The sequence below is a fragment of the Pipistrellus kuhlii genome, unplaced genomic scaffold, assembly GCF_014108245.1.
Source record: "Pipistrellus kuhlii isolate mPipKuh1 unplaced genomic scaffold, mPipKuh1.p scaffold_m20_p_8, whole genome shotgun sequence".
In the NCBI taxonomy this organism is placed as follows: domain Eukaryota; kingdom Metazoa; phylum Chordata; class Mammalia; order Chiroptera; family Vespertilionidae; genus Pipistrellus; species Pipistrellus kuhlii.
The window spans coordinates 27463965-27488367 of record NW_023425584.1 but is presented as its reverse complement, the minus strand read 5'-3'; the positions used below and the strand labels follow the sequence as shown (position 1 = coordinate 27488367).

Sequence of the window (24403 nt, the reverse complement as noted above, 5' to 3'; positions counted from 1 at the left end):
ATGAAAATTCCTCTGAGCTACCACCACTATGGTAAGGCCAGAGAGACCTAACATTCACTCATTCAACAGATGTTCTCGGTTCTGTAGGTAGAACAGTAAACATTATAAAGCTTCTGCCCTCAGGTAGCTTGCATGCCAGATGAATCACTTTTTATTTTATTTTATTTTATTTTATTTTATTTTATTTTATTTTATTTTTATTTTATTTTATACTGTACTAGGATAGAATGGACCTCCTCAGTAGCTTCTGAGACTAATTCATTTCTATCGAATATCACAATTACCTTAGCAAACCTGGTTCCCCTTTCTTCTGCAACATCATGCAGTTAGTGACCAAGTTCCCACTAGGATGAATCATTTTAACTGTCATTTCTCTCTTGCCCTCCATCACCATGGATGCAATAGTAAGTCATGTGTTTTGATTCATATTTAAGGGTTTGTTACAGAAACTTAATAGAAAAAAAATCAACAATGCTCAAATGGCACAAGATTTTGAAGAAGTGGAATCTTTTTCCAAAACAGAATTCAGTGTCATAAATAGGTGCACAGGTTTCTTCACGGTCAGTCTCAGAATAAAGACAGGATTGTCCTATATTGTATTGAGAGAACAAATGTATAAATGTAAAGAAAATTAAGTAAGTAAATTTGCCAGTCAGGTTATGTTTAAAACAACACCATCTACTACCATCCCTACCCCTCAAACAAATTATTGATTAAAAAACAACCTAAGGTAGGGGTGTCGAACTCAGTCAGAGAAGGGGCCAAAATCTAAAATCCAGCCTAAATCGCGGGCCGAATGGTTTACTGAACAGTCATAAACTGTCATTGTGATGGAAACGCAGCGGAGTGCAGTGATGACAGCGCGGTGCGGGCCACATTGCAAGGCCTGGCGGGACGGATTTGGCCCACGGGCCTTGTGTTTGACACATGTGACCTAAGGTCTAGCCAGCGTGGTTCAGTGGTTGAGCATCAACCTATGAACCAAAAGATCATGGCTCAATCCCCAGTAGGGGGCATGCAGGAAGCAGTTGATCAATGATTCTCATCATTGATGTTTCTATCTCTTTCCCTCTCACTTCCTCTCTGAAACCAATAAAAATATATTTAAAAACAAAAACAAAAAAAGACCTAAGCCCTGGCCAGTGTTTCTGTGTTCTCAGTGGTTAGAGCATTGGCCCATATACCAAGGGGTCGCAGGTTTATTCCTGATCAACTTACCTGGGTTGCAGGTTCAACCCTTGACCCCGGTTGGAGCATATACAGGAGGCAGCCAACTGATGTGTCTCTCTCACTTTGATCTCTCTCTCTCTCTCTCTCTCTCTCTCTCTCTCTCTCTCTCTCTCTCTCTCTCTCTCTCTCTCTCTCTCTCTCCCTCTCTCCCTCTCTCTTTCTCTCCCCCCCCAAAAAAAAACCAATGGCGGATTAATGGGGGGGGGGACCCTAAAAATTGATACTTAAAAGTCGTTTAATTTTTTTTTTTTTAACAATGCCTAACATAGTCCACTAAGTATTTTATCAGCATGGTTAATTTTAGGTAAATTTAGACTAAATACCTTTAATAAAACTTATACAGCATCCTTAACTAGATACCTAGTACTACTAAATATAGTCTGTTAATTACAATAAAAAGATATTGGAATCTCTTTTAAGATGAGATTTCTTGCATAATATTTGGGTCTATGAAGTGAGAGAAATATATCATGTTAGAGATGGAAGGAATCATAGGTCATCTACTGTGTTTCCCCGAAAATAAGACATCCTCCGAAAATAAGACCTAGCGCATGGGAAGATAAGACATCCCCTAAAAATAAGACCTAGCGCAACTTTGGGAGAAAAAATTAATATAAGACACTGTCTTATTTTCGGGGAAACAGGGTATATAAAGTTCCTCATTCTGCAAATGACTAAATTATAGATGGTTGGCTCACATTGTTAAGGGATGGTTCTTCATGCTTCCAAGACCTTGGATACTTCCAAGTGTTTCTTGCAATGATGAGAGTGTGGAAAAGAGTTTAGACTTAACAGACCTGGAACAATATATGTAAATTACATAGTAGGAATTCAATAAATAGTAGCTAGCACTTCCCTGCATTGCTTTTTTGTCAGGCTCAGTATATCTCCAATAAGTTTATGACTGTGATTTCTGTTGGTTTCCTGGAATCCCTTTAAGCTTCTAGGATCACTAGTTGCCTGATCAGTAGTTACCTCTATAAATAAATATTTCTCATGGGGTCCAGTAAGAATGGGTGTGTAGGGCAATAAATAACACTGCAACTTATTCAACAAACATTTGTTAAACACTTTCTATGTATTCATCAGTTTCTGTGCTAGATTTGTTTTGGGAAGATGGCCAATACTGATATCTAAATTTTTTTCTACATAAGTACTTTTTAAGCTATGAGCCTTTAGGTCTTAAAAAGACCTTGAATTTGTAATATATTACTTTTCATAGGAGTTTACCAACTTTATCATTAACAACATCTTTTGTGGGGAAAATTACTGGGTAAAAGTTCCATAAAAGTTAAGTTTTTATAGGGTCTATTCTGAGCTACACTGTCCTAGGCAAGATAAATAATAAACAGTCCCTCCTACATTAGGCTAACAGGAAAAAGGTTTACCTAATGTAGGAGATATATCACAATATATCCCACTATATGATTTCCTATTTCATTTGAGTCTCTCAGCAACCTCTGATTTAGATTAGTATAGCAGATACTATCTTTGTTTGCCAGTTAATTATTAAAGCTCAGAGAGTTTAAGCAGCTTGTCTAAGGTTACTCAGTAAGTAGGTGGTAGAGTGGGCATTAAAAACAAGGCCCATTCATCACTGGCCTTGTTTCTAGAGGAGCCTTACAAGATAGAACGTCAGCCTTAAAATCTATGAAGAGGGGATTTAGTCCTTCTTTCTTCAACAGGGAAGATTCACAAAGCCCCCACCATGAAAAAAAAAATTGAGTTTTCTTTATACTTTTCTATTTCCAAATTCATTGCTCTTCCCCGTATAGGAGTTTGCTAAAGATCATAGTCAACATTCACATCTAAAATAAAGAAGCCTGAGAGAAAAGCTCATGTAATCCCACTCCTTAAATATCACTAAGACATCTGAGATATTGTTTAGATTGTGGACTCTTACTTTGACATGCCAGCATAGGTAGATGGACAGACAAGCACATCAGATGTCACTGTTTGGCAGCTGATAAAAGTCAGTGGTGCTATAATACTAAGCACAGAGCCACTAGATTAGTCTGTGAGGGAAGGGGATGCCTCTTCCTTCCCTGCAATAGGGGGTTAAACCCAGCTGGCAACCTCCAGAATTACGGGTAAGTCCCTTCTTTATTCCTGCTGCCTTTGAGTTTTGTTTTTGTTTTTTGTCCAAATCAGAGGAGCATGTACAGAAGTGATCTTCAGATAAAAGTTTGAAAGCCACAATGGTATAACAAAGATTTGAAGAGAAAGTGCTCTATTCATTCCACTGAAACTGGCAGAGATTAGAGAAAGGGTAGAAGAAAAAGTAGTTATGTGTTATTATTTTTAAGACATGATTTTTCCTTGAAAGGAGACACTTGAACTGACTAACTGTGGTGATATGCTTCAAAATATCCTCAATCAGTTTTTTCTGCAAGTTTGTGCTGTACTAGAGATAAGGAAAAATGTTAAGATTTTTTAAAATAGGAGACTGACTAATATTTTATTTATAAAATATTTTATATTTATTTAACATAATTTAGAATAAAATGATAACTTTCATGTAATAGAATAGATTCTAGAATTGAATTGTTGAACAGTAACTACAAACATGAAGAAAAGCCTTTTAGAATTACCTGTGGGAACATCTGTATAAAATGTAGTGAGATATAAACAAAATAAAACTTTTGAAAGGAAAAATTTGAGCTTAAAAAAATAAGTAATTTTTAACTGTATAGACTGATACAAAAATGAACAAGATAGTTGACATTAAAAAATATATATGAAGAAAAATAGGGGACTTTTTGGAAAAAAACCTGCTGGCTATTAAACAGTTTATTCTTTGCTATTTGAAATGAATCTGAATCACGTGCCTGCCCAAAAAGGAGTTTAGAAATCAAACTGGATTCAATTCTGCAATGTAATAAATAAACCGATAACTACAAAACTACTTACCTTGAAATAGCCTCTTATTTTCTTTTTTAGAAAATCTAATTAAAGCTTCTTTTGGGTGTTTTTCTTCAACAATTTAAAGGCCTAATATAGTTAATTACTAAAATGGAATCTAGTTTAATATACTTGTGTTCAGAAACTTGAAGTTAAGGAATATATGACATTTTACCTCTTTTCATAGGATCTTTCTCTTAGCTGTGTAGTTGAATGTTTGTTCTTTCCCAAAACTGCTAGTTTTAATTTAAACTATATACACAATTAGGATGAAGTTGTCTGGAATTTTTTTATTAAAAATACTTTTTTCAAGATAGGAAATTAAATAAGATTTTGTTTCAATAATGACAATTTGGCTAATTTTTAATCAGCTAAAGTTTGATTTAGCATTATCTCAGTATTGGTTTAAACTATGTGAAACAAACTAAATGTGTTTTGAACTAAATTACCTGATATTTTTAGTGAAAACAGAATTAATGCTACAATTTATAGGACTAGTCTTTGTAATGTCTATATATATAGTCTTGCTTAGATATACCATGCTAATGGAAGAAATCAGAGGCAAATATAATTCCTTAAGGTGATTTTAGTGACAAATAATTCCTCTAAGGAAAAATGGGGATCTACTATAGAAAGTCAGGTGAACCATAGTAAGTAAGTAAGAGAAATAGCACCTATCTTTTTTTAGTAAGGTAGAGGCTAGCTTCACAGTTGTCTTATTTCCTTCTGTACATCCTGTTTATCATTTCTAAAAAAATAAAAGGAGCTAAAATAATGTTTAAATTAATCTGAAATACATATTAAACAGGTAAAAAAATAAAAAGTAAAAATAATTAAAAGAACATCAAGATCAATAACTAGATAGTATAATCTGAAAATAACAGAAAAAATCACAAATGGCTTTGGAATGCAGTTAATGACATACATTATATACATACAAAGAGACACAAACGCGTAGTAACTCCTTAATTATTGTCTACTTTGTACAATGGTCAATTTGAAATCAAGGGAAGAAAAAGAGGCAGTGAATTGTAAGGTTAAAAAAATCCACTCAAAGTTGTTAATAGTGAATTATAGATGTTCACTCTACATTGTGAAATTGTGAAAGAGCAAAGGAATAAATACGGACATTAGACTAACATTCTTACAAAATAAGCATACAGTTCCCTTTGATTTACCAAGACATCATTCATCCCAGATCACCAGGATATGAATTAACTGGTGTATCATTGGTTTTGATGAGCAATGGGAAGGATTCAAACTGAATGAAAGCTGACATGCTATATATTAATATTTAACTGCTAATAATTTTTAAATAATTAATTTCTGTGGTTAATGAAACAGTAACCTCTGGACAATAAATAATCATGAGACATGGGAAAAGTCATTTGTGCAATGACAGAGAAAAAGGAAGTGTAGAAACCAGGAAAGTTCTACTCAGAGATAACCTTGAAAAGCACATAAGCTTCTAAAGATGTTAAATAAACAGTACTGTTCTTTATGCAAATATTGTAACTAAATTATTTTCTCCTTTTGAAGGAAAGACATTCTTCAAGAGAAGGCCCCTCCATCAAAGCCAGGAACACAATATCCCCAGGATCTCAACAAGAAGGTGCAGACCAAGGTTGCTTCTGATTCCTTGCAACCTTCTATAATTCCAGGCTTACAGTCCCAAATTCAGGACCCCAACTCTTCAGGAGCAAATCATTATAGTAATAAATTGCCTTTGTCTCCCGTAAACCAACTAAGCATGTTTAACTACGAACGGCCAAAACACTTCATCCAATCCCAAAATCCATGTGGCTCCAGACTGCAGCCTCCTGGACCGGAAACCTCCAGCTACTCTAGCCAGACCAAACAGTCTTCCATCATCATCCAGCCCCGCCAGTGCACAGAGCAAAGATTTTCTGCTTCATCAACAGTGAGCTCTCACATCACCATGTCCTCTGCTTTCCCTGCTTCTCCCCAGCAGCCTGCTGGCTTCAACCCGGGCCAAAGGGTTACAGCCACATATAACCAGTCCCCCGCCAGCTTCCTCAGCTCCATATTACCATCACAGCCTGATTACAGTAGCAGTAAAATCCCTTCCACTGTGGACTCCAAGTAAGTGAGTTTTTTAAATATATGCATACGCATATATACTGCATATACAGTGTCCAAAGATGGTGGGGGCAGAGGGAAGTAATGTAGTCATTCCTCACTATCTAAAAAGGCAATGTGACCTCAATGTCTCATCCCAAAATTCTCCTAGAACACCTTGAACCAGGGTACTGGCAATAAGAGGTGAGCTGAATCAAATCATCTATGAACCCATACAATTACCCATTATTTTCCACCTTCAAAAAATATTTCTAATATATCAAGCACAGTGACTATTGCCCCAGTCCTAAGCTAAGTTCCTTATGCTGCAAATTTAATTGCTCTGGTTCTGGGCTCAGCTGAGATGAACACCTGCCTGCTCATCTTCAGATAGGATTTCCTCTCATATAAGCAAAGGCTATTAAATTTCTTCTCAGTCTCTATCTTTCTTCCTATCCATTTTCCCCTCTGTTGAATATTCAATTGGCTAAAAAGAAAATCTGGGATTCAGACACTAAAAGTGTATGACTTTTCCTTATTATGATCAGAAAAAAAGGCTTGAATAGATACAAGTTTACAACCTTAAGGTTTCCTTAGATGATTAAAACCACACTTTGTTCAAATTGGTTAGGCTGATCTAAACACAGGGAAGAATACCTGCAGCCTTATGCAAGCATGTACTATTTTCACAGTCCGTATCAGTAGAACCTGATACGAAGGACATAGTGGTTGTGCTTTTTTTAAAACATGAACTGAATACTTTGTGCTTATGTAAAGTTAGGGCTATCAGTTTTCCTATTCCTTGGCTAGCTAGAACATTAGAGAATTAAATCAGAGGCATCTGAAAAAATTGTCTGATGGAATGTATTTGTTGCAGGCTTACTGGCAAATTTGCAGACATTCTTGCTAATTTCTCTCAGTAGAGGCTAATTTTTTTCCTAGATATTCCTATTGTTGATGACTATTCTGGAAACCTAGTTGAACTGACTGTAGCATTCAACCTGCAAATAAAACTTTTTAATATTTTTAAGAATAAAAACCAAAAATAGTTGTTAAAATCCTGTCTACTAGGCTTAACTATTTGAAATGTCTAATAGTCTATTTTAACCTACAAAAATGGTGTGTCATATGTTTGATCTAGTATATTTATTTATTTGGGGGGGGGGGAGATATATCAATTTATTGTTCCACTCATGTATGCATTCATTGGTTGCTTCCTGTATGTGCCCTAACTGGGAATTGAACCCGCAAATTGGTGTTATTAGGATGATGCTCTAACCAACTGATAATCTACTCAGCCAGGGCTCAACCTAATAATTTTAAAAGGTGTATTCAAGAATTAAAAGCCCTCTCTTTCTTTTCCCTATCAAATTTCCAATGTGTCAATTATAACATATGGTAGATTTTCTTTGGTAATATTTTATCCAGATTATCTTTTTCCATCTAACTTTCAGTGATTTCCACATTTCTTATATGAGCATTTTAAAATCTAAAATAACCTTTTTTGACTATATTTTTCTTAATAAAGTCCTATTCCAAATTCCTGCCCAGAAAAGAAAGCCATCAAATAAATATTACTGAGCCTCAACCATGTGTTCAAAACAAGAGACAAAGGCAAAAATGGAGAGGATAAGAAATAAAACATAGGAGGTCCCCAAACCAGAGATCAAAGATCCAGCTTTAGCTGTTCCATTTTCAGCAACCACAGATAACCCTTTTAATCTGCCCACAGCCACTTGATACTCATTCTATGCCCAGCTGCACGGGGTGGAAAGCTCTGGGCCTTTGAACATTTGTGTGCAACTCCCTCATTGTTATGCTGTGCTTAAATTTGCCATGTCTTCTAAAATAATCTCTTGGATTCTGACCTAGAAAAGTTTGAAAGTTTTACTTAGCTTTTCATCAGTAAGAAACCCTTAAATTGATCAAACCACCAACTAGAAACTGAGATGAACTCTTTAATTCTAATTATTCCTTCCAAAAACTTTGCTGTGTGATATTCAGCAACTTTACCTTACCCACTCAGTGATTCAATTTTCTGATTCATAACAAAATTAAGGATTTGGGTGATAACAATAGGAAAAAAGGCCTATACAGCAGTGTGCAAGTATAACTTTATAAATATAAGTAAATATAAAGTCCTAACTGGTAATAATGGATGTATTCAGTGAATAAAGTGACTGATTCTCGGGCTTGGTTTTGATAATCCCTCAAGATTTCTCAGAGATATTATATGATGAGAGTCTGAAAAAAGAATTATTTAATATTAATTCACTCTAACAAATGTGTGACTTGTATAAAAATGATAGGTTAGCATTTTTAAAAAATAGGCTATTTTAACTTCATACATTGGAGGAACAGATCTATAAAACCAAAGGAATTTTACTACTGCAACCTGAGAATTCAATCACAAAACAAACAAATGAACAAAGAACAAAAACAAAAACACTATTTATTTAAACACTTGGTTTGGCTATTTACTTTACTTTAATTAAGGATTAATATAGACAACCTTAAAGATCTGAAATGTAAGAAGGGGAAATATGTACCACCAACTTTCATTAGAGCATCTTGAATACAATGAAAAATATTCATTCATTCAACTGATAATATTACCTACCGTATACCCAAGCTCTGTTAGTGGATATAAATGATAACGATAATGAGCAATAAGACTTTTTTTTCAGTTATGTTTACAATATAGAGATACTAACCAAGTCCCCAAAGTCTACAAAAATTAAAATTATGGCTCCATTCAGAGAAGATACATTTCCACTTAGCTTACAAATTCTTTGTTTTTCTTTTTGTTAATCTTCCGACTAGGATATTTTTTCCATTGCTTTTCAGAGAGAGTTAAAAGGGAAGATGGAATGGGAGAGAGAGAATGAGAGAAACATCAATGTGAGAAAGATACATCGACTGGTTGCCTCCTGAAGGCACCCCTACCAGGGGTGGGGAGTGAACAAGCAACCCTGATATGTGCCCTTGACCAGGAATCCAACTGGCCACCCTTCAGTGTAAGGGCTAATACTCCAACCACTGAACTATACCCGGCCAGGGCACAAATTCTTTTAATGATCATTGAGAATATTTGAATAAGAATATGCCACAAAATAGAGCAAGTTTGCCTCATCTGTGTACTTGGAGAATGTTTATTATACTAATAGTAAACATTCATTGAAGGCCGTTTTTCCCACATTAAATAGATATAAGATAGCACTTATATAGCCCTAAGTGAATAAACTATGTGAAATATGAACAAAGCACTGTGAAAACTGTACCTAACAATATAATAATATTTAGAAGTCTCTAAATACTACCTCTGTTCTCCATCAGAATCAACAAGGGAACTCTCGGAGAAGCAAGAACATCTTAGAAGGAAATTTAGGATCAGAATTTAAAATAAGAATTTAAACCAAACTCTTCAACTGCTATTCAAATTTGCTTGCTTTCTTTTTCTTCAAATCTCCCCTTTTTTTTTATCTTACATTTCTTTCTCCTTCCTCCCCTAGTCATTCCTTTCTTTCTCCAAATATCATTTCAGCAACATTAAAGAAACTGTCATTACTGTAGAAGCTATTTGTTATATAGTGCCATATTTGCATTTTCTAGAATAAGAAATTAATAGGAGTCCTGGCCACTGTGGATTAGTTGTTTGGGCATCATCCCATGCACTGAAAGGTCACAGGTTCAATTCCAGGTCAGGGCACATACATGCCTGGGTTGCTGGTTTGATTCCCAATAAAGAGCGTGCAAGAGGCAACCAATCGAAGTTGCATTCTCACATGGATGTTTCTTCCTCTCTCTTCCTCTCTAAAAATCGATTTTAAAAAATCTTTAAAAAAAGAAAGAAATAGGAATTGGAAATTAATAGGAAATAGAAAATCCAATGGCTATGTAAACTGTATCCTCCATTTAGCAATAGAATAGTCACTAAAGATCAGTGGTTATACTAGTAAATGTGTAACAATGAGCTGGAGGAAAGAGCCATTATCTGTGGTACTTACCAATTTCCCTGGTGTAGATATTCCCACAACCACTAATTCAACCACATAATGAGATCACATGGAGCTGGGAAGAGATGCTAAAAATCAGCCCTCTTGAGCCCATATGAGTCAAGCACATCAATGCTTAATATCCACCTATAAATCAAACTTAGGAAATTCAGTTTTAAGATTAGAAGTACTCTCAAGCTACAAGTAACTCCTTACTCTCACTTCTTAGGGAAGATCTTCAAGGAAGGACATGCTCCTTGCATCTAACCTAAATTATTTTTTCTGCTACTTAATTTTCTTGCCAAAACTTAAAGAAACAAAAAAGCTGGTAACAACTCTTATAAAATCCTTCTTATTACTAGGGGAATTGGTGTTTGTATTAACACTAGTAGTACTAAGTGGTAGATTCAATGTATTTAAAGGTAACTGACAAAATAAGGCCAAGTCTCTTTTAGATACACCTCTTCCCCCCCCCCATCTCTCTCTCTCTCTCTCTCTCTCTCTCTCTCTCTCTCTCTCTCTCTCTCTCTCTCTCTCTCTGTATTTTGAAGGAAGTAAACAAAAACAAAAACAAACCACATGACAACAGTACGGCCATTACCAGAAGGAAATGGGGTGGTGGGAAGCAGGAGAGTGTAAAGGAGGAATAAATGGTGATGGAGAGACATGAATTGGGGTAGTCCAATATACAGATGATGTATTATAGAATTATAAACCTTAAACCTATATAGTTGTATTAACCAATGTAATCCAAATAATTCAATTTTAAAAATACACATCTTAAATATTTTCTTTTTAAAAAAAAATTTTTTTTTTTTAAAGCTATCAACAACCCTCAGTTGGCCAATCTGTGAATGCTAAGCCATACCAAAGTACAAATGCTAAGCCCACACCAAGGACTCCTGACCATGAAATACAAGGATCAAAAGAAGCTCTGATTCAAGATTTGGAAAGAAAGCTAAAATGCAAGGACAGCCTTCTTCATAATGGCAATCAAGTGAGCAAGAAGTCTATTTTATACAAAAAGCCAATTAAACTAAAAAATCTAATCTCAATAAGAAAAGTCTTTCTGACTCACATATTTATGACTGTATAAGCAGCAAGAAATAGGATAATCTTTTTTTTAAGGAATATTTAGGTCCTATTTAATATTTCTGTGCATGAAATCACATCTTTGGTGTGGAGTAGTAAAAAATGAAGCAAATGAAAAATCAATCTGAATGATTTAATAAATATTTTCTGTTTTAAGCATTACCTCTCCTAAAATATCTAATGACCAAAAAGGAAATACTGTTAACCTGACTTCTTCATATATTTAGTATATATTATTGATGGACAAGTAGGTATAATTTTTTATTACGTAACTCTTACTGTGTACATTGTATTTAGTTGCCTATCTTTGAAACAGTACTATATGCCTTTAACCCAAACATATTTAACATACCAGTTGCACTGTTTTCAGCCAGAAGTTAGTAAGTCAAATATTCAGTTAATACAAGTTCTTTCTGAAAGTGAGGACATGCAGTACTATATTCAAAGACAGAGATGACTGGAACATACACAAGAAGGAAGGGAAAGAATTTCCCTTGGCTTGGGAGAGCCATATTCAAGGGTGATTATGCCTGCTGTTCCAAGGAGCAAAAAGAAAAGCGAATATCACAGATAAGAAAAGTGGCACTAGAGTAGAAGGAAAAGCTTTGAATGAAAGAAAATACTTTTTAAATCATAGCATCTACTTATAATTCTAAACACAGAACTACACTTTTTTGGTAAAATTAGTAGTGGATTTAAATTAAACAACTTATATTAAATCTCATTATCATTCTCCTTAATGACATTTCTTTAAAGAGGCTAACATATGAGGAGAAGATGGCTCGCAGATTGCTAGGACCACAGAATGCAGCTGCTGTGTTTCAAGCTCAAAATGACAGTGAGGCACAAGATTCACCACAGGTAAATTAAAATAATCTTTATCTAACTGGAGTCCTTTTTGTGTGTATGACTTTTCAATATCTGCTTTCTAAATGTTTATAAATAGCATTCAAAGTAAAAATGGGAGAGGCCGTGATAGGCTAAAATATATGTATCAAGTTTTAATTTTCCCCATTTTCTGGTGATTCTAATATCTCCACAAGAAATGTCACATGCCCAGCGGCATGGCTCAGTGATCGAGTGTCGACCTGTGAACCGGGAGGTCACGGTTCAATTCCCATTCAGAGCACAAGCCTAGGTTGCGGGCTCAATACCCATTAGGAGGAGTACAGGAGACAGCTGACCAATGATTCCTTCTCAGTATTGCTGTTTCTATCTCTCTCTCCCTCTCCCTTCCTCTCTCTGAAATCAATAAAAATATATTTGTTTTAAAAACACTTTAAAATGACGGTGGTGGTACCAAGAAAAGAGACAGCAGCAAAATATATCATTATGAAATCAGAAAATACAAATCCTACATTTTTGTACACTTCAAACAAAATATCAAACTGTGTATAATTGAAGTATAGCATCTACAAATACAAATATATACATATTCAAACCATCTTAAAAGGACAAAGTAAAAAACTTACTAAATGTTTTCAGCTTAAAAATGTAATACTTATAAACCCCTCAAGCTCCCACATACCTTTAAAAAAAAAACAAAACAATGTGAATATTCTAATGTCAGAGATGATGATCCAAATTTTTGGAAATTTTGAGTTTAACTAAATTATTTTTTTTAATTTTTACAAAAAAATAGTTGATTTGCTTGATCACTGAATTGTTTTGACATTTTGCTTAGAAAATCTTACACCCAGCCAAAAATTATGAGTTTTAAGAATTTTGTTTTAAAATGACAAAATACATTAAACATATTCATCCAAAAATAAATTATTTGTAATGATCTGCTGTGTTGCTGTGCAGATGTTTTTCATATTTTTGAGTAGGAACTATATTTTTTGCTTCTTTGTATCTCCCACTATGAACAGTGAAATATACAAATAGGCATGAAATATTTAATCAATTTATTAATTCTATTATAATTTTCATCAATTCATAACTTTACTTTCAAATAGAAATAATCTTCTGGTGCTCAGATAATAAATTCTAAAAGATGTTTGTTAAATATATCTTTATTAAGCAGGAAGGGAAGTAACTAATAGTTTTTCAAAGACTTTTCATAGCTCTACACATGTCTTCCATGATGTCCATCAGGATTTTGTGTCATGAGCTAAAAAGAGAAGTATTTTCCAGTCAAATATGTGTTTACTGCTGTTGGTGCCACTTTCGAGCAGCAGGTATAATATCCTGCATCCACTGCCAACAAAACTGACTTCATGTCTATTCTTGTTTTACTAAAGGACAATCTGTACTATGTGCTCCCATTTCAAATATACCAGAGGGACACATCATCCTTTGTCAAAAAAAATAGTCATCTAGCCTAGCTGGCATGGCTCAGTGGTTGAGTGTCGACCTATGAACCAGGAGGTAACAAATCAATTCCTGATCAGTGCATTGCCTGGGTTGCAGGCTCAATCCCCAGGCAGCCAATCAATGAGTCTCTCCCATCCTTGGTGTTTCTCTCTCTCTCTCCCTTCCTTTTTGAAGTCCATAAAAAATATTTATTTAAATAGTCTTCTGAAAAATGAACCACTATCAACTCAGTCTCATAAATCATGCCTGTGGAACAGTCTTATTAATTCTTGGGATTTCTTGCTAGAATATTATAAGGTTAGTGCAGTATGTTTTAAACGTTTAAAAGCTAAATATATAGAACTGACCATAACTGTAAAAATACAGCCAACAGAGAAATGTTCCTCTCAACTACAACTACTTAATTCTGTTTCATTTCAAGCTAACAATTGTATGTTAACATTATCACTCTTTTAATTTCAAGCAGCACAATTCAGAACATGCACGGTTGCAAGTTCCTACATCACATGTAAGGTAAAAAATAATTTAATTTTAAATATATTATTTGCTATCGAAAATTTTTTAGCTTAAAAATATAATACTTGCCGAATCAGGTTTGGCTCAGTGGATAGAGCATCAGCCTGTGGGCTGAAGGGTCCCAGGTTCGATTCCGGTCAAGGACATGTACATTGGTTGTGGGCACATCCCCAGTAGGGGGTGTGCAGGAGACAGCTGATTGATGACTCTCATCAATGTTTCTAGCTCTCTATCCTCTCCCTTCCTCTCTGAGAAGAATCAATAAAATATATTTTTTTAAATGTAATACTTATCAAGTTCTCAAGCTTCTCACTTATCTTTTATAAAAACAATATGAATTTTCTAATGTCAGAGATGATGACCAACATTTTATCTAATCTTGGCGGATGTGCTCAATGATTAGAGCATCAGTCCATACACCAAATGGTCATGGGCTCAATTCTCAGTCAAGCGCATAATCCTGGGTTGCAGGTTCAATCCCCAGCCCCCATTGGGGTTCATGTGGGAGGCAATCAATGGACGTGTCTCTCTCACATCAATGTCCCTCCCCCTCTATCGCCCTCTCTCATTCTTTCTCCCTCTCTCTCCCTTTTCCTCCCTTCCACTCTCTAAAAACCAATGAAAAAATATCCTTGGGTGAGGATTAACAACAACAACAACATTTTTTTATCTGTTAAGGCCCTGGCTGGGTAGCTTAGGCAGCCATCGCCAACCGGTGCTCTGCAGACCACTGGTGGTCCATTAGGTCCGAAAGGTTGGTGACCGCTGGTTCAGAGCATCATCCTGATATGCCAAGTTTGCAGGTTTCATCACCATTCATGGTACTGCTAATTATTAGAACTATCTTAGAGGACGTTTTAAAATGTTTTCGTCAAATAAGCCATGACCATGTTTCCATGTTAAACAACTTTTTCATGATAATGGAAACCCAATTCTAACAATCTTTGCATGTGATAAGAATTATCCATGGGGTACTCTGATTTTTAGTAAATCAATTTCTTCACCAATTCATGCCACTATAAAAAAGAAAGAGTGCAATTTGTACCAAATGTTTCTAAACTGCTACCATTTCTAACAGTTATCAAATATTCCACAGCTAAATAAAGCCCTAAGGCCTTTCTCCATTGTTATTATACTATCAAACAGTATAGACTCTGGGGTTTCAAATTTGATGGCTAAACTATGTTTGTGTGAAAGTAAGAACAATGACAACTTCTTACATAGTAGTTATTAAAATACTTTTGTAGAAGTAGATCATCTTCAAGGGGAGGCGTGAATGATGAGGATGCAATCCAGGAGAAATTTTACCCGCCTCGTTTCATTCAAGTGCCAGAGAATATGTCAATTGAAGAAGGAAGATTCTGCAGAATGGACTTCAAAGTAAGTTTCAAAGTATTGGAAGAAAATTAACAATGGGATACTAAGTTTTTAAAAATGTTCTCTTCCTCTTCATAGCTTGCTACACAGCTTGAGAAGTAGTGTGTATAACGGATAAGAACACAGTGCTGGAGCCGAGCTTACCTGGGTTTGAATCCTGGCTCTGCCACTTTTCAGCTATGTAACCTTAGACAAGTCATTTAACCTCTCTGTGCTTTTGTCTCATCTGTAAAATGAGAATAACAAATGTACCTACTTCATAAAGTTGTTTGAGGATTAACTAAGTAACCAGGTATAAGATATTCACAATAGTGCCAACCACCTACTGAATACTCTAAGTGAAGCTATAATAATAGGATTTCAAGTATAGAGTGCCTCTTTAGTTCTCCATTAAGAAATTCTAGCAACCCTGCTTTCTCTCTGCCAAGAAGAGTTCTTCAAGCTAGACCAGCTTTTCCTACAATTTCATTATCCTCATTTTGGAGAATTTTTTCTTATGTTTTTCTGGATTGAAAAACATTTTATAAGAATGAACGTCAGCCGAAACCGGTTTGGCTCAGTGGATAGAGTGTCGGCCTGTGGACTGAAGGGTCCCAGGTTCGATTCCGGTCAAGGGCATGTACCTTGGTTGCAGGCACATCCCCAGTAGCGAGTGTGCAAGAGGTAACTGATCGATGATTCTGTCTCATGGATGTTTCTAACTCTCTATCCCTCTCTCTTCCTCTCTGTAAAAAATCAATAAAATATATTTTAAAAATTAAAATAAGAGTGAAAGTCAGTGTGTAGACTTAATTGTTAAGGCTTATATAAGAACACTTAACAAACTGTTACTCATATACCAGTACTACAGCTCGAGAACACCGTTTTGGAAAGGTTATTCATTAGATCAGCAAGCCTCATATATATATGTGCTTCTGGGACTGCTTTTTCAGTCACTATTAGCCAGAAAAGACATATGACTTCCATATTCTTTAATTAAAAGATCTTAAAGAACCTGAGGTTGCACATGAAAGAGCTAGATGTGGTTTAAGATATTCATAAAATACTACATTAATTTGAAGAGTTTTCATTTCAGTTCTATTAAAAATATTGAAAGTAAATACCTTTTAAGCTCTTATTTAGCATTTTCAATCATAAACCCACTCGGGTTAAAATTCATAGACAAATGGGTTCCAATGATGCTATCATTTAAAATTGCTGTCTCCCTTACATTTTCATTTCTAGGTGAGCGGACTGCCAGCTCCTGATGTGTCATGGTATCTGAATGGAAGGCCAGTTCAATCAGATGAATTTCATAAAATGATAGTGTCTGAGAAGGGTTTTCATTCACTCATCTTTGAAGTGGTCAGAGTTTCAGATGCAGGGGCTTATGTGTGTGTGGCTAAGAACAGAGCAGGAGAAGCCACCTTTACTGTGCAGCTGGACGTCCTAGGTAAGCCCTCTGAGAGATCACAAAGTGTCTTTAAACCTGTAGTATTAAAAAAGAAAGTATTAAAAAGAAAATCTTAGAGGACTTCATAGGTAAGGTTAATGTCCACGCTATACAATCCAGTAGAGCCCCAGTTTTTTACCCAAAAGCCACGAATGAGGTGGAAGTATGAGGGGGGATAATATTCTTGAGGAAAACTCAGTGAAATTAGAAAAATAGATCTACCACCAGAGCTTTTCTGGGAAAGAAATAAAGAAGTGGTATAATTTCAGACAGACCAAATAAGATAGTAGAAGCATTTCTATAGATGTAACTAACAGGTTTTAAAGTGAAAAATGTTAGTCTAATCATTTGTCTGGTCTACAATCTAAAATAATCAATCTGACACATTTTCACAGAATTGTCATAATCATGCATAGCTTAAAACTGAAGAGTAAATATCAACTTTTACCTTAGACTGTGTTCCTTTTACTAGGACACTCAATTTGTAATTATGATAACAAAAACATGCCTACCAGCTTTAGAAAACATATATGGCAAAACTCCTATCTTAAATGTTCTTTGTAAGGCTGTTCTCATAAAGTTGATGTTCTATTTTAAATTACTATAATTTAAGTGCTTTAAATATATCACATTTGTAATGGTTTAAGCCATGGTTTATCACTTAGAAGAATTGGCTATTACTCATTTTTTGTTATATAAAAGCTTGACAACTTGAAAAAAAAATTTTTCAGTTTGTATACCACTCAGATCAATGAAAACTCTATAAAATTATTCTATAATATAATAAGGGACCTCAGTCTAAGTGAAAAAATGGGTGATCTTGAAATAAAAAAGCAAAAAGTCAAGTGATTAAGTTTTGGGCAAATCTTCCTTGTGCTAATAGTTCCAGAAATACCATAATGTTAGAGCTGAAAGAGACCTTGGCAGGCATCTGTGCAATCTCCTCATTTCTCCTTCAGAAAAACTAGGATTGTGGTATTATAGTATCATTTCCTCTTATCCCTCAGGTATTTGAAGAAAAGACTTATTAATTATTGACATTTGTATATTATTTTATTGTTTACAAAGTGCTTCTTCACTCATTATCTTAATTGATCCTCACAATAATTTTGTATGGTAGCACAGCAGTCACTATTACTTGGGTATTGTATTATTTTACAATAGATAACACTGAGCCTCAGAGAAACTAAACAAAATTTTTCAGAAGTTGGCATGGCTAGTGGAGCAAATAGAGAATTTGAACCCAAGTTGATGGTACTCTTTTGTACCACTCATGCTGCCTCTCTATAGGTGACATAATAAAAAACAATGAGTTAAATTCTTTTAATGAAACATGATTATAAATTCAATGCATCATTACCTTACTATTTTAGAGCTCTGAATTGTATAATACAATGGTATTGTATATTATTTTAGCTAAAGCTAAAACATGAAGCTTCCAATCCTTTCTACTTTTAAAAACTTTTATATCAACATACAAGTTTCATAATACTTTGGCTTGACTTAATATCTTTTTTATAATATTTCAAATATTTGTTTTTTTATTAATATTTAGCAAAAGAACATAGAAGAGCACCAATGTTTATCTATAAACCACAGAGCAAAAAAGTTTTTGAGGGAGACTCAGTGAAGCTAGAATGCCAAATCTCAGCTGTTCCTCCACCAAAACTTTTCTGGAAAAGAAATAATGAAATGGTACAATTCAACACTGATCGAATAAGGTAGGATAAGTATTTCAAGATTTAACTGTAATTTACTTTGGTCAATCTAGTTATGCTTTGAAAAGCATTATAAATGGCATGAATGTGATCTCAATTTGTCTCGTTTTTAAAACATCTATAGAAATATAAACTTCATTAAGCCATAATCCACTAATCAGAAATTTATAGCATAAAGCAAGCTAGTATTTACCTTGTTACTAACAATAAACAAAGATGGCTCAAAGAAATAGATGATATAAACAAGATTTGCTGTGGGGATATTTAATTCAAGAAAACTAATAGCTATTTGGCAATGACTAAATATAGCCTCAGAATTCCCAAAAGCTTCTTTTTCTTATTAGTCTGACTTTATAGATCATGAACATCATAAATAAAACATTCACAGGAAAATTAACTCTTATATTTTCATTCTTGTTTCTTTTCAGCTTATATCATGATAACTCTGGAAGAATTACTTTACTGATAAAAGATGTAAACAAGAAAGATGCTGGGTGGTATACTGTGTCTGCAGTTAATGAAGCCGGAGTGATCACATGTAACACAAGATTAGATGTTACAGGTACGTCACACTGATATAAAGCATTAAATCAAGTGTTATAAATGACTTTACCCGGAAGTCACAAATCCCAGCACAGCTCAAAATCTGAGGGGTTTTTCCTATATGTAATCAGTTTTGGTTTCTTTTTCTTTTCCTAGTCTGATGTGAATGCCTGGTGCAACCCATTTGTTTAGATTTTCTAAATTAATTTTTATTTGCTCTATTTTAGCCCGTCCAAACCAAACTCTTCCAGCTCCTAAACAGTTACGTGTTCGGCCAACTTTCAGCAAGTATTTAGCACTTAATGGAAAAGGTTTGGATGTCAAACAAGCTTTTAACCCTGAAGGAGAGTTTCAGCGTCTGGCAGCTCAATCTGGACTCTATGAAAGTGAAGAACTTTAGTGACTTCACCAACATTGGAAAGCACAGCTACACTATTAGTAATATATTTGATTAAAGTTTTGAAATAAATCCATAGCTGTATTAACAGATTATGGCTTTCATTAGGTAATAAAACTAATATACATTTATAATATTATTTAGCCTTTGACTCTTGCACATTCTATCTACTTCTCTGGCTTGTGAAGCCAACAGAAAATCCGGGTACATGGTTTATAATTGTAAAAGAGTATCTTAAAATGTGGGATTTTAAACATCTGAGTCATACATTTAACAATTACAGTTATGAATTAATATCAACTTTTTAGACACAACTATTGCTAATAATAAGACTTACTAGTACTTCTTTCTAAATACTGTTTTACCCATTTTCTCTTCTATGAATACTAACATGGTATTAGATTATCTGAGTGTTCCAAAGTTTTATGTCAAAAAGAATAAAATTTCAATTACTTAAAACGGACTGTTTTCTTTTCACAAAAAGTCTAGAACTTTAACATAAAACTTCTGGTTTTTTATTTATCAAACAACTAGCAAACCTTAAGAATAACTAGTTCCAAAAGAACAACATTATATTCCAGAATGGTGTGTCTTCTCGGTAAAAACTCTCGGCTCAATTTCTCCTGAAACGGGGCTAGATTTTCCAAGGCTTTGCACTTCAAAAGCATGAGGAAATCTCTCCTGAAATTCTCAGTTTTAACCAAATAAGTAGCTAATTCTTCAAGATCTTTGAGACTACTGAACTCAATAGAATAAGAACAGTTTGCAGTCAGCTGCTTAATTCTTATATTTAATGTAAATCTGAATAGCTGTATTTTGGGGGTTTTTTTCCTCCTACATTTCAAGTTCAGATAACCTGTTACATTAAAAAGCATACTTCTGTAAGCATCTGAGTTTAGTCTAAGCACAGGAAAGAGCAAATCCTTTGATTAAACTATACCTAAGCTAGGACAGCAGCCTTTTCTTTCTCAGGCCCCTGTCCATGGCTGTCAGGCCTCCCCTGTTCCTTTTATCATCCGTAGCCTCTGACCCTCCCCGCTGTGTGGCCTAGTTTTGCTTTTTATCTGCACATAAAACAGCATTTATCAACATCAGACTACATCTCTTTCAGGAAAATAACAAACAAAAATGGCTTTATTTCTTTACTTTCAAAACAGCTAGCTGGTTTTCTTTGCTGGCTGCCCTAGGGCCCTTCAACTGACTTCCGTCGTGTTTTCCTTTTACCCACGTGAGAGTCCTGCCCCTTCGGTCTCACAGCCCGGCTGGCTTTGGACGCCTTCATTTACACCCACATCTGTTTGGCTTTTTCTACAGTTGGTTTTCAAAGCGTCCACATCTTAGCAAAGCTTCAGGGACAGGCGTGAGTCTGGGCTCCCAAGGAGTACTGTTTTCTGGCCTTCTACATGATCACTGCAAAGCTGGGTTGTTATTAATTTGTTTATTTATTTTAACGTTCCCTTTAGCCATGCCGAGAGGGAAAGGAGGGTGGAAGCTATTTCTGGCAACATCTCTCGGCTAATTCTTTCCAAACACTGGGACTTTTTTAAAACGCTGCAGGACGCGGGACAAATTGTTAAAAATCGGGACTGTCCCGCCAGAATCGGGACGCCTGGTCACCTTAGCTAAGAAATGCCCAGTTTCTAACGGGAGCAGCGGCAGCAGGGGCTCGTGGTTCTGCGTGCGGCCCAGGCGTAGGGACCTGGCCCTGCCTGCACTTTGGGGAACTGGCCTCTCGGCACCTTCGGTTTCCTCAGACCTAAAACGAGGACGAAACACCTACCTTTCAAGAAGGGGTGTGTGAAGACCAAACGAGCCAATAAACACTAAAAAGTATTCAACAAGGAGTAGCCCGTTACAATTAGTTACTTCTACTTTTAGGACTAGCCGCGGGAGCCAGGCTGGCCCTGGCAGGCGCCCTCCCGCTGGAGGCGAACGGCGCGGCCTCCGACCCCCGCCTCGGCCGAAGCCCTTCTAGAAGGTCCTCGGCGCGCACGCGCGCTGACCACCTGGAGCGCGGCCGGCGCCCCTCGCGGAGCTGCCGGCTCGCGCAGGCGCAGGAGCGAGGCGGCTCGCGCAGGCGCGGCGGGCCGGGGAGGTTGGGCCGGCGCCTCTCCCGGGTCCGCCATGCCTGTGGCATCTCGTTGGCACCGAGGCGGTGAGGGATGCTTCTGCGGGGGGAGTTTTGTAACTCCGTATCTGTTCCTGGGAGAGAGGTGACCCCCAGCGCGTTTAGCGCTCACGACCTCCACTTAAGCGGATGGGGACGGAGGTCCCATTTTACAGGCTGGGAAACGGAAACGCTGCAGCGGCCGGGCGCTCGCCCCTTGCGGCGTCCTGGCGCTGGACTCCCGCATTTGCTGTACCAGGACCGTCGCCACAACAGCTGGGAGTCGTGATCATGGCTGAATCCCAGGCCGAGTCCTCTTCCCTCCCAGGCTTCCCAAGAAACTGGTGGAGGAAACAATTAAGGACAGATATGGGGGTTTTATTTTCTATTTTGCTTTTTTTTTTCATTTTACAACAGGACTGGTCTTTTCCTGTACATCCGTTTTATGTTATAAAATTCATGAGTATAGAGTCACAAAATGACTGCCCACTTTACCCCCAAGGGAAAATGTTAGAAATGATTCCTCCCTTATAAAAAGTGGGAAGAAACATATAATCAGAAGCCACAGACCCTGTCCTTCACACAGCATAGAATTAAAAGTGGCTGGTTTTATATCATCTATATCTATACACATTAGGAAGTACATAATAATGTAAGGAAATTTTTGTTTTATATTTCACAGGGACTCCAAAACATAACCTGCATTTCAGAAATGAAGTACAACAAAGTAGAAGCATACTTCTGGAGTTATTAATCTACCTTATTTTTTTAATAATCCTATGTATATGTAAGTACACAGATGTAGATAAAATGCTACTTGAACTAAAGTTATGTGGAGATGAGAAATAAAACGTGGACTTTATAAGCCAGAGGCTTTCAGAATACTAAAACACACTAGTGACACGTTTCAGACTTTATCTCAAATTCATTTACATTGGCACTATTTCCAATTCTTAAGGGACAAAACTTTAGATCACAGAAGTAAAGCTTTCATAGTCAGCATTGACTGAATTAGTTATTCCTTTCAGTTGGCATTTCTGACTTGAATGTAAAGTAAGTTGGCAATCCTAACTTCATTTCTTTTAGAGCCATGTATTGTAGATACACTAGAAGCCTGGTGATTGAAAATCGTGTCCTGGCAGGTGGGGGGGAGGGTCCCCTCAGCCTGGCCCGTGCCCTCTTGCAGTCCAGGAGCCCTTAGGGGATGTCCAACTGACAGCTTAGGCCTGCTTTGAGTTGGCCTAAGCTGGCGATCGGACATCCTTAGCGCTGCCACAGAGGCAGAGAGGCTCCCGCCACCACTGCCCTCGCCAGCCATGAGCCAGGCTTCTGCTGAGCAGTGGGCTCCACTGACCACCAGGGAGCAGCTCCTGTATTGAGTGTCTGCCCCCTGGTGGTCAGTGCACATCATCATAGTGACTGGTAGTTCTGTCATTCAATCAATTTGTATGTTAGCCTTTTATTATGTTATAAGTCAAACTACAATTGAGGCCAAAGGAGTTAATTTTAGTCTCTGCTTTGTTCTTTTCCCTGTTCTGTTGCACAATTAATAGTAAAAAATGCTTGTGCTGAGTCACAAAACTTTGGATCAATACAGATCTGTTAAGGACTGAGAAAACTTCTCAACCTATATTCCTCCTATGTAGGTCAATGTCATTGATTTCAGTTATAAAGAACATTTTTTTTAATTTATTTATTTATTTGTTTGTTTGTTTGTTTGAGAGAGGGGAGAAACTTCTAATCTGCTGCCTCCTTCATTACCCCCATAACCCAGATGTGTACTGACTGGGAATTGAACCGGTGATCTCTTGGTTCATGGACTGACACTCAACCACTGAGCCACACCAGCATTTTGTCTTTAAAGTGCCTAACGTAGAGTAGATGTAATCCCACCAGCCTGACTGACTTCATTTTGGTATGGACTAACACTGGTAATCATATATCAATTAATAGGTTTGTAGGTGTGAGCTTGACTTGGATCTTGATTTAAAAGGCAACTACAGCCAACCTTATAAATTAAGATGTCTTAGGCTTTTTTTTTTAACTACCACATGTAGGGACAGAAAAATATAAAAATATAATTCCATTCAGGGATCAAAAACCTTTATATAATTAGAATTGAAAACAATTTAAGTCTCCATCAATGGAAGATTTATTTAACATTACAGTGAAATAATGCAACATTAAAGAAAGGCATAGGCTCATGTGTGCTATGGAATGATGTTGAAGATAAATGATCTGTAAAAGGGCTTATAGCAAAAAAAAAAAAAAAAAAAAAAAAAAAATTATTCCACACTCCACTCTAAAACGCACCCACCCACCCCTAGAAAGAGAAAAAATTCTAGTTAATACTTGTTAAAATTCTTACGAAGTGCCATAACATAGTTTTAAATGTTCCACGTGCATTTTCTCACTTCTCATAACAAAACTATGAGGTAAGAAATACTATTTCTATGATAGGACTCAAACCATTTGTAGTCAAAGCCTATAGTCTTTTTTTTAAAAATAGTTTTTTTTATTGATTTCAGAGAGGAAGGGAGAGAGAGAGAGAAATATCAATGAGAAAGAATCGTTAATTGGCCAGCTCCTGCACACCCCTCCACAGCCCGAGCATGTGTCCTCAACCGACATAAAACCCAGGACCCTTCAGCCCACAGGCCAACACTGTATCCACTGAGCCGAACCAGCCAGAGCCAAGTC

At 36.3% G+C, this 24403-nt stretch overlaps 2 protein-coding genes and 1 non-coding gene across 5 annotated transcripts in view; 2 read left to right on the top strand and 1 right to left on the bottom strand.

Annotated features, from left to right (window-relative positions):
• Positions 1–210: 210 nt before the first annotated feature.
• On the bottom strand, positions 211–345 carry LOC118711938. The gene has a single exon (XR_004985889.1). It is a non-coding gene; the product is annotated as a small nucleolar RNA SNORA66 (small nucleolar RNA).
• A 2858-nt stretch (positions 346–3203) lies between these two features.
• MYOT (myotilin) lies at positions 3204–20055 on the top strand. Of its 3 annotated transcripts, none has more exons than XM_036424546.1 (10): positions 3204–3320; positions 5671–6234; positions 11028–11202; positions 12054–12158; positions 14080–14126; positions 15377–15509; positions 16731–16938; positions 18494–18659; positions 19085–19218; positions 19427–20055. In XM_036424546.1, the coding sequence occupies exons 2-10, from the start codon at positions 5882–5884 to the stop codon at positions 19597–19599; spliced, it is 1494 nt and encodes a 497-aa protein (XP_036280439.1). In that variant the 5' UTR covers positions 3204–3320; positions 5671–5881; the 3' UTR covers positions 19600–20055. The 3 variants fall into 3 exon arrangements, with proteins under 3 accessions (XP_036280439.1, XP_036280438.1, XP_036280441.1); XM_036424545.1 differs by having other exon boundaries at positions 14077–14126; XM_036424548.2 differs by lacking the exon at positions 3204–3320 and adding an exon at positions 3852–3900 and having other exon boundaries at positions 14077–14126.
• Positions 20056–21853: 1798 nt separating this feature from the next.
• Positions 21854–24403, top strand: part of PKD2L2 (polycystin 2 like 2, transient receptor potential cation channel) — a 29148-nt gene continuing 26598 nt past the window's right edge. The window contains exons 1-2 of the mRNA XM_036424290.2: positions 21854–22031; positions 22386–22490. Of these exons, the coding sequence (XP_036280183.1) occupies positions 21854–22031; positions 22386–22490 (283 nt within the window). The remainder of the gene's footprint in view (positions 22032–22385; positions 22491–24403) is intronic.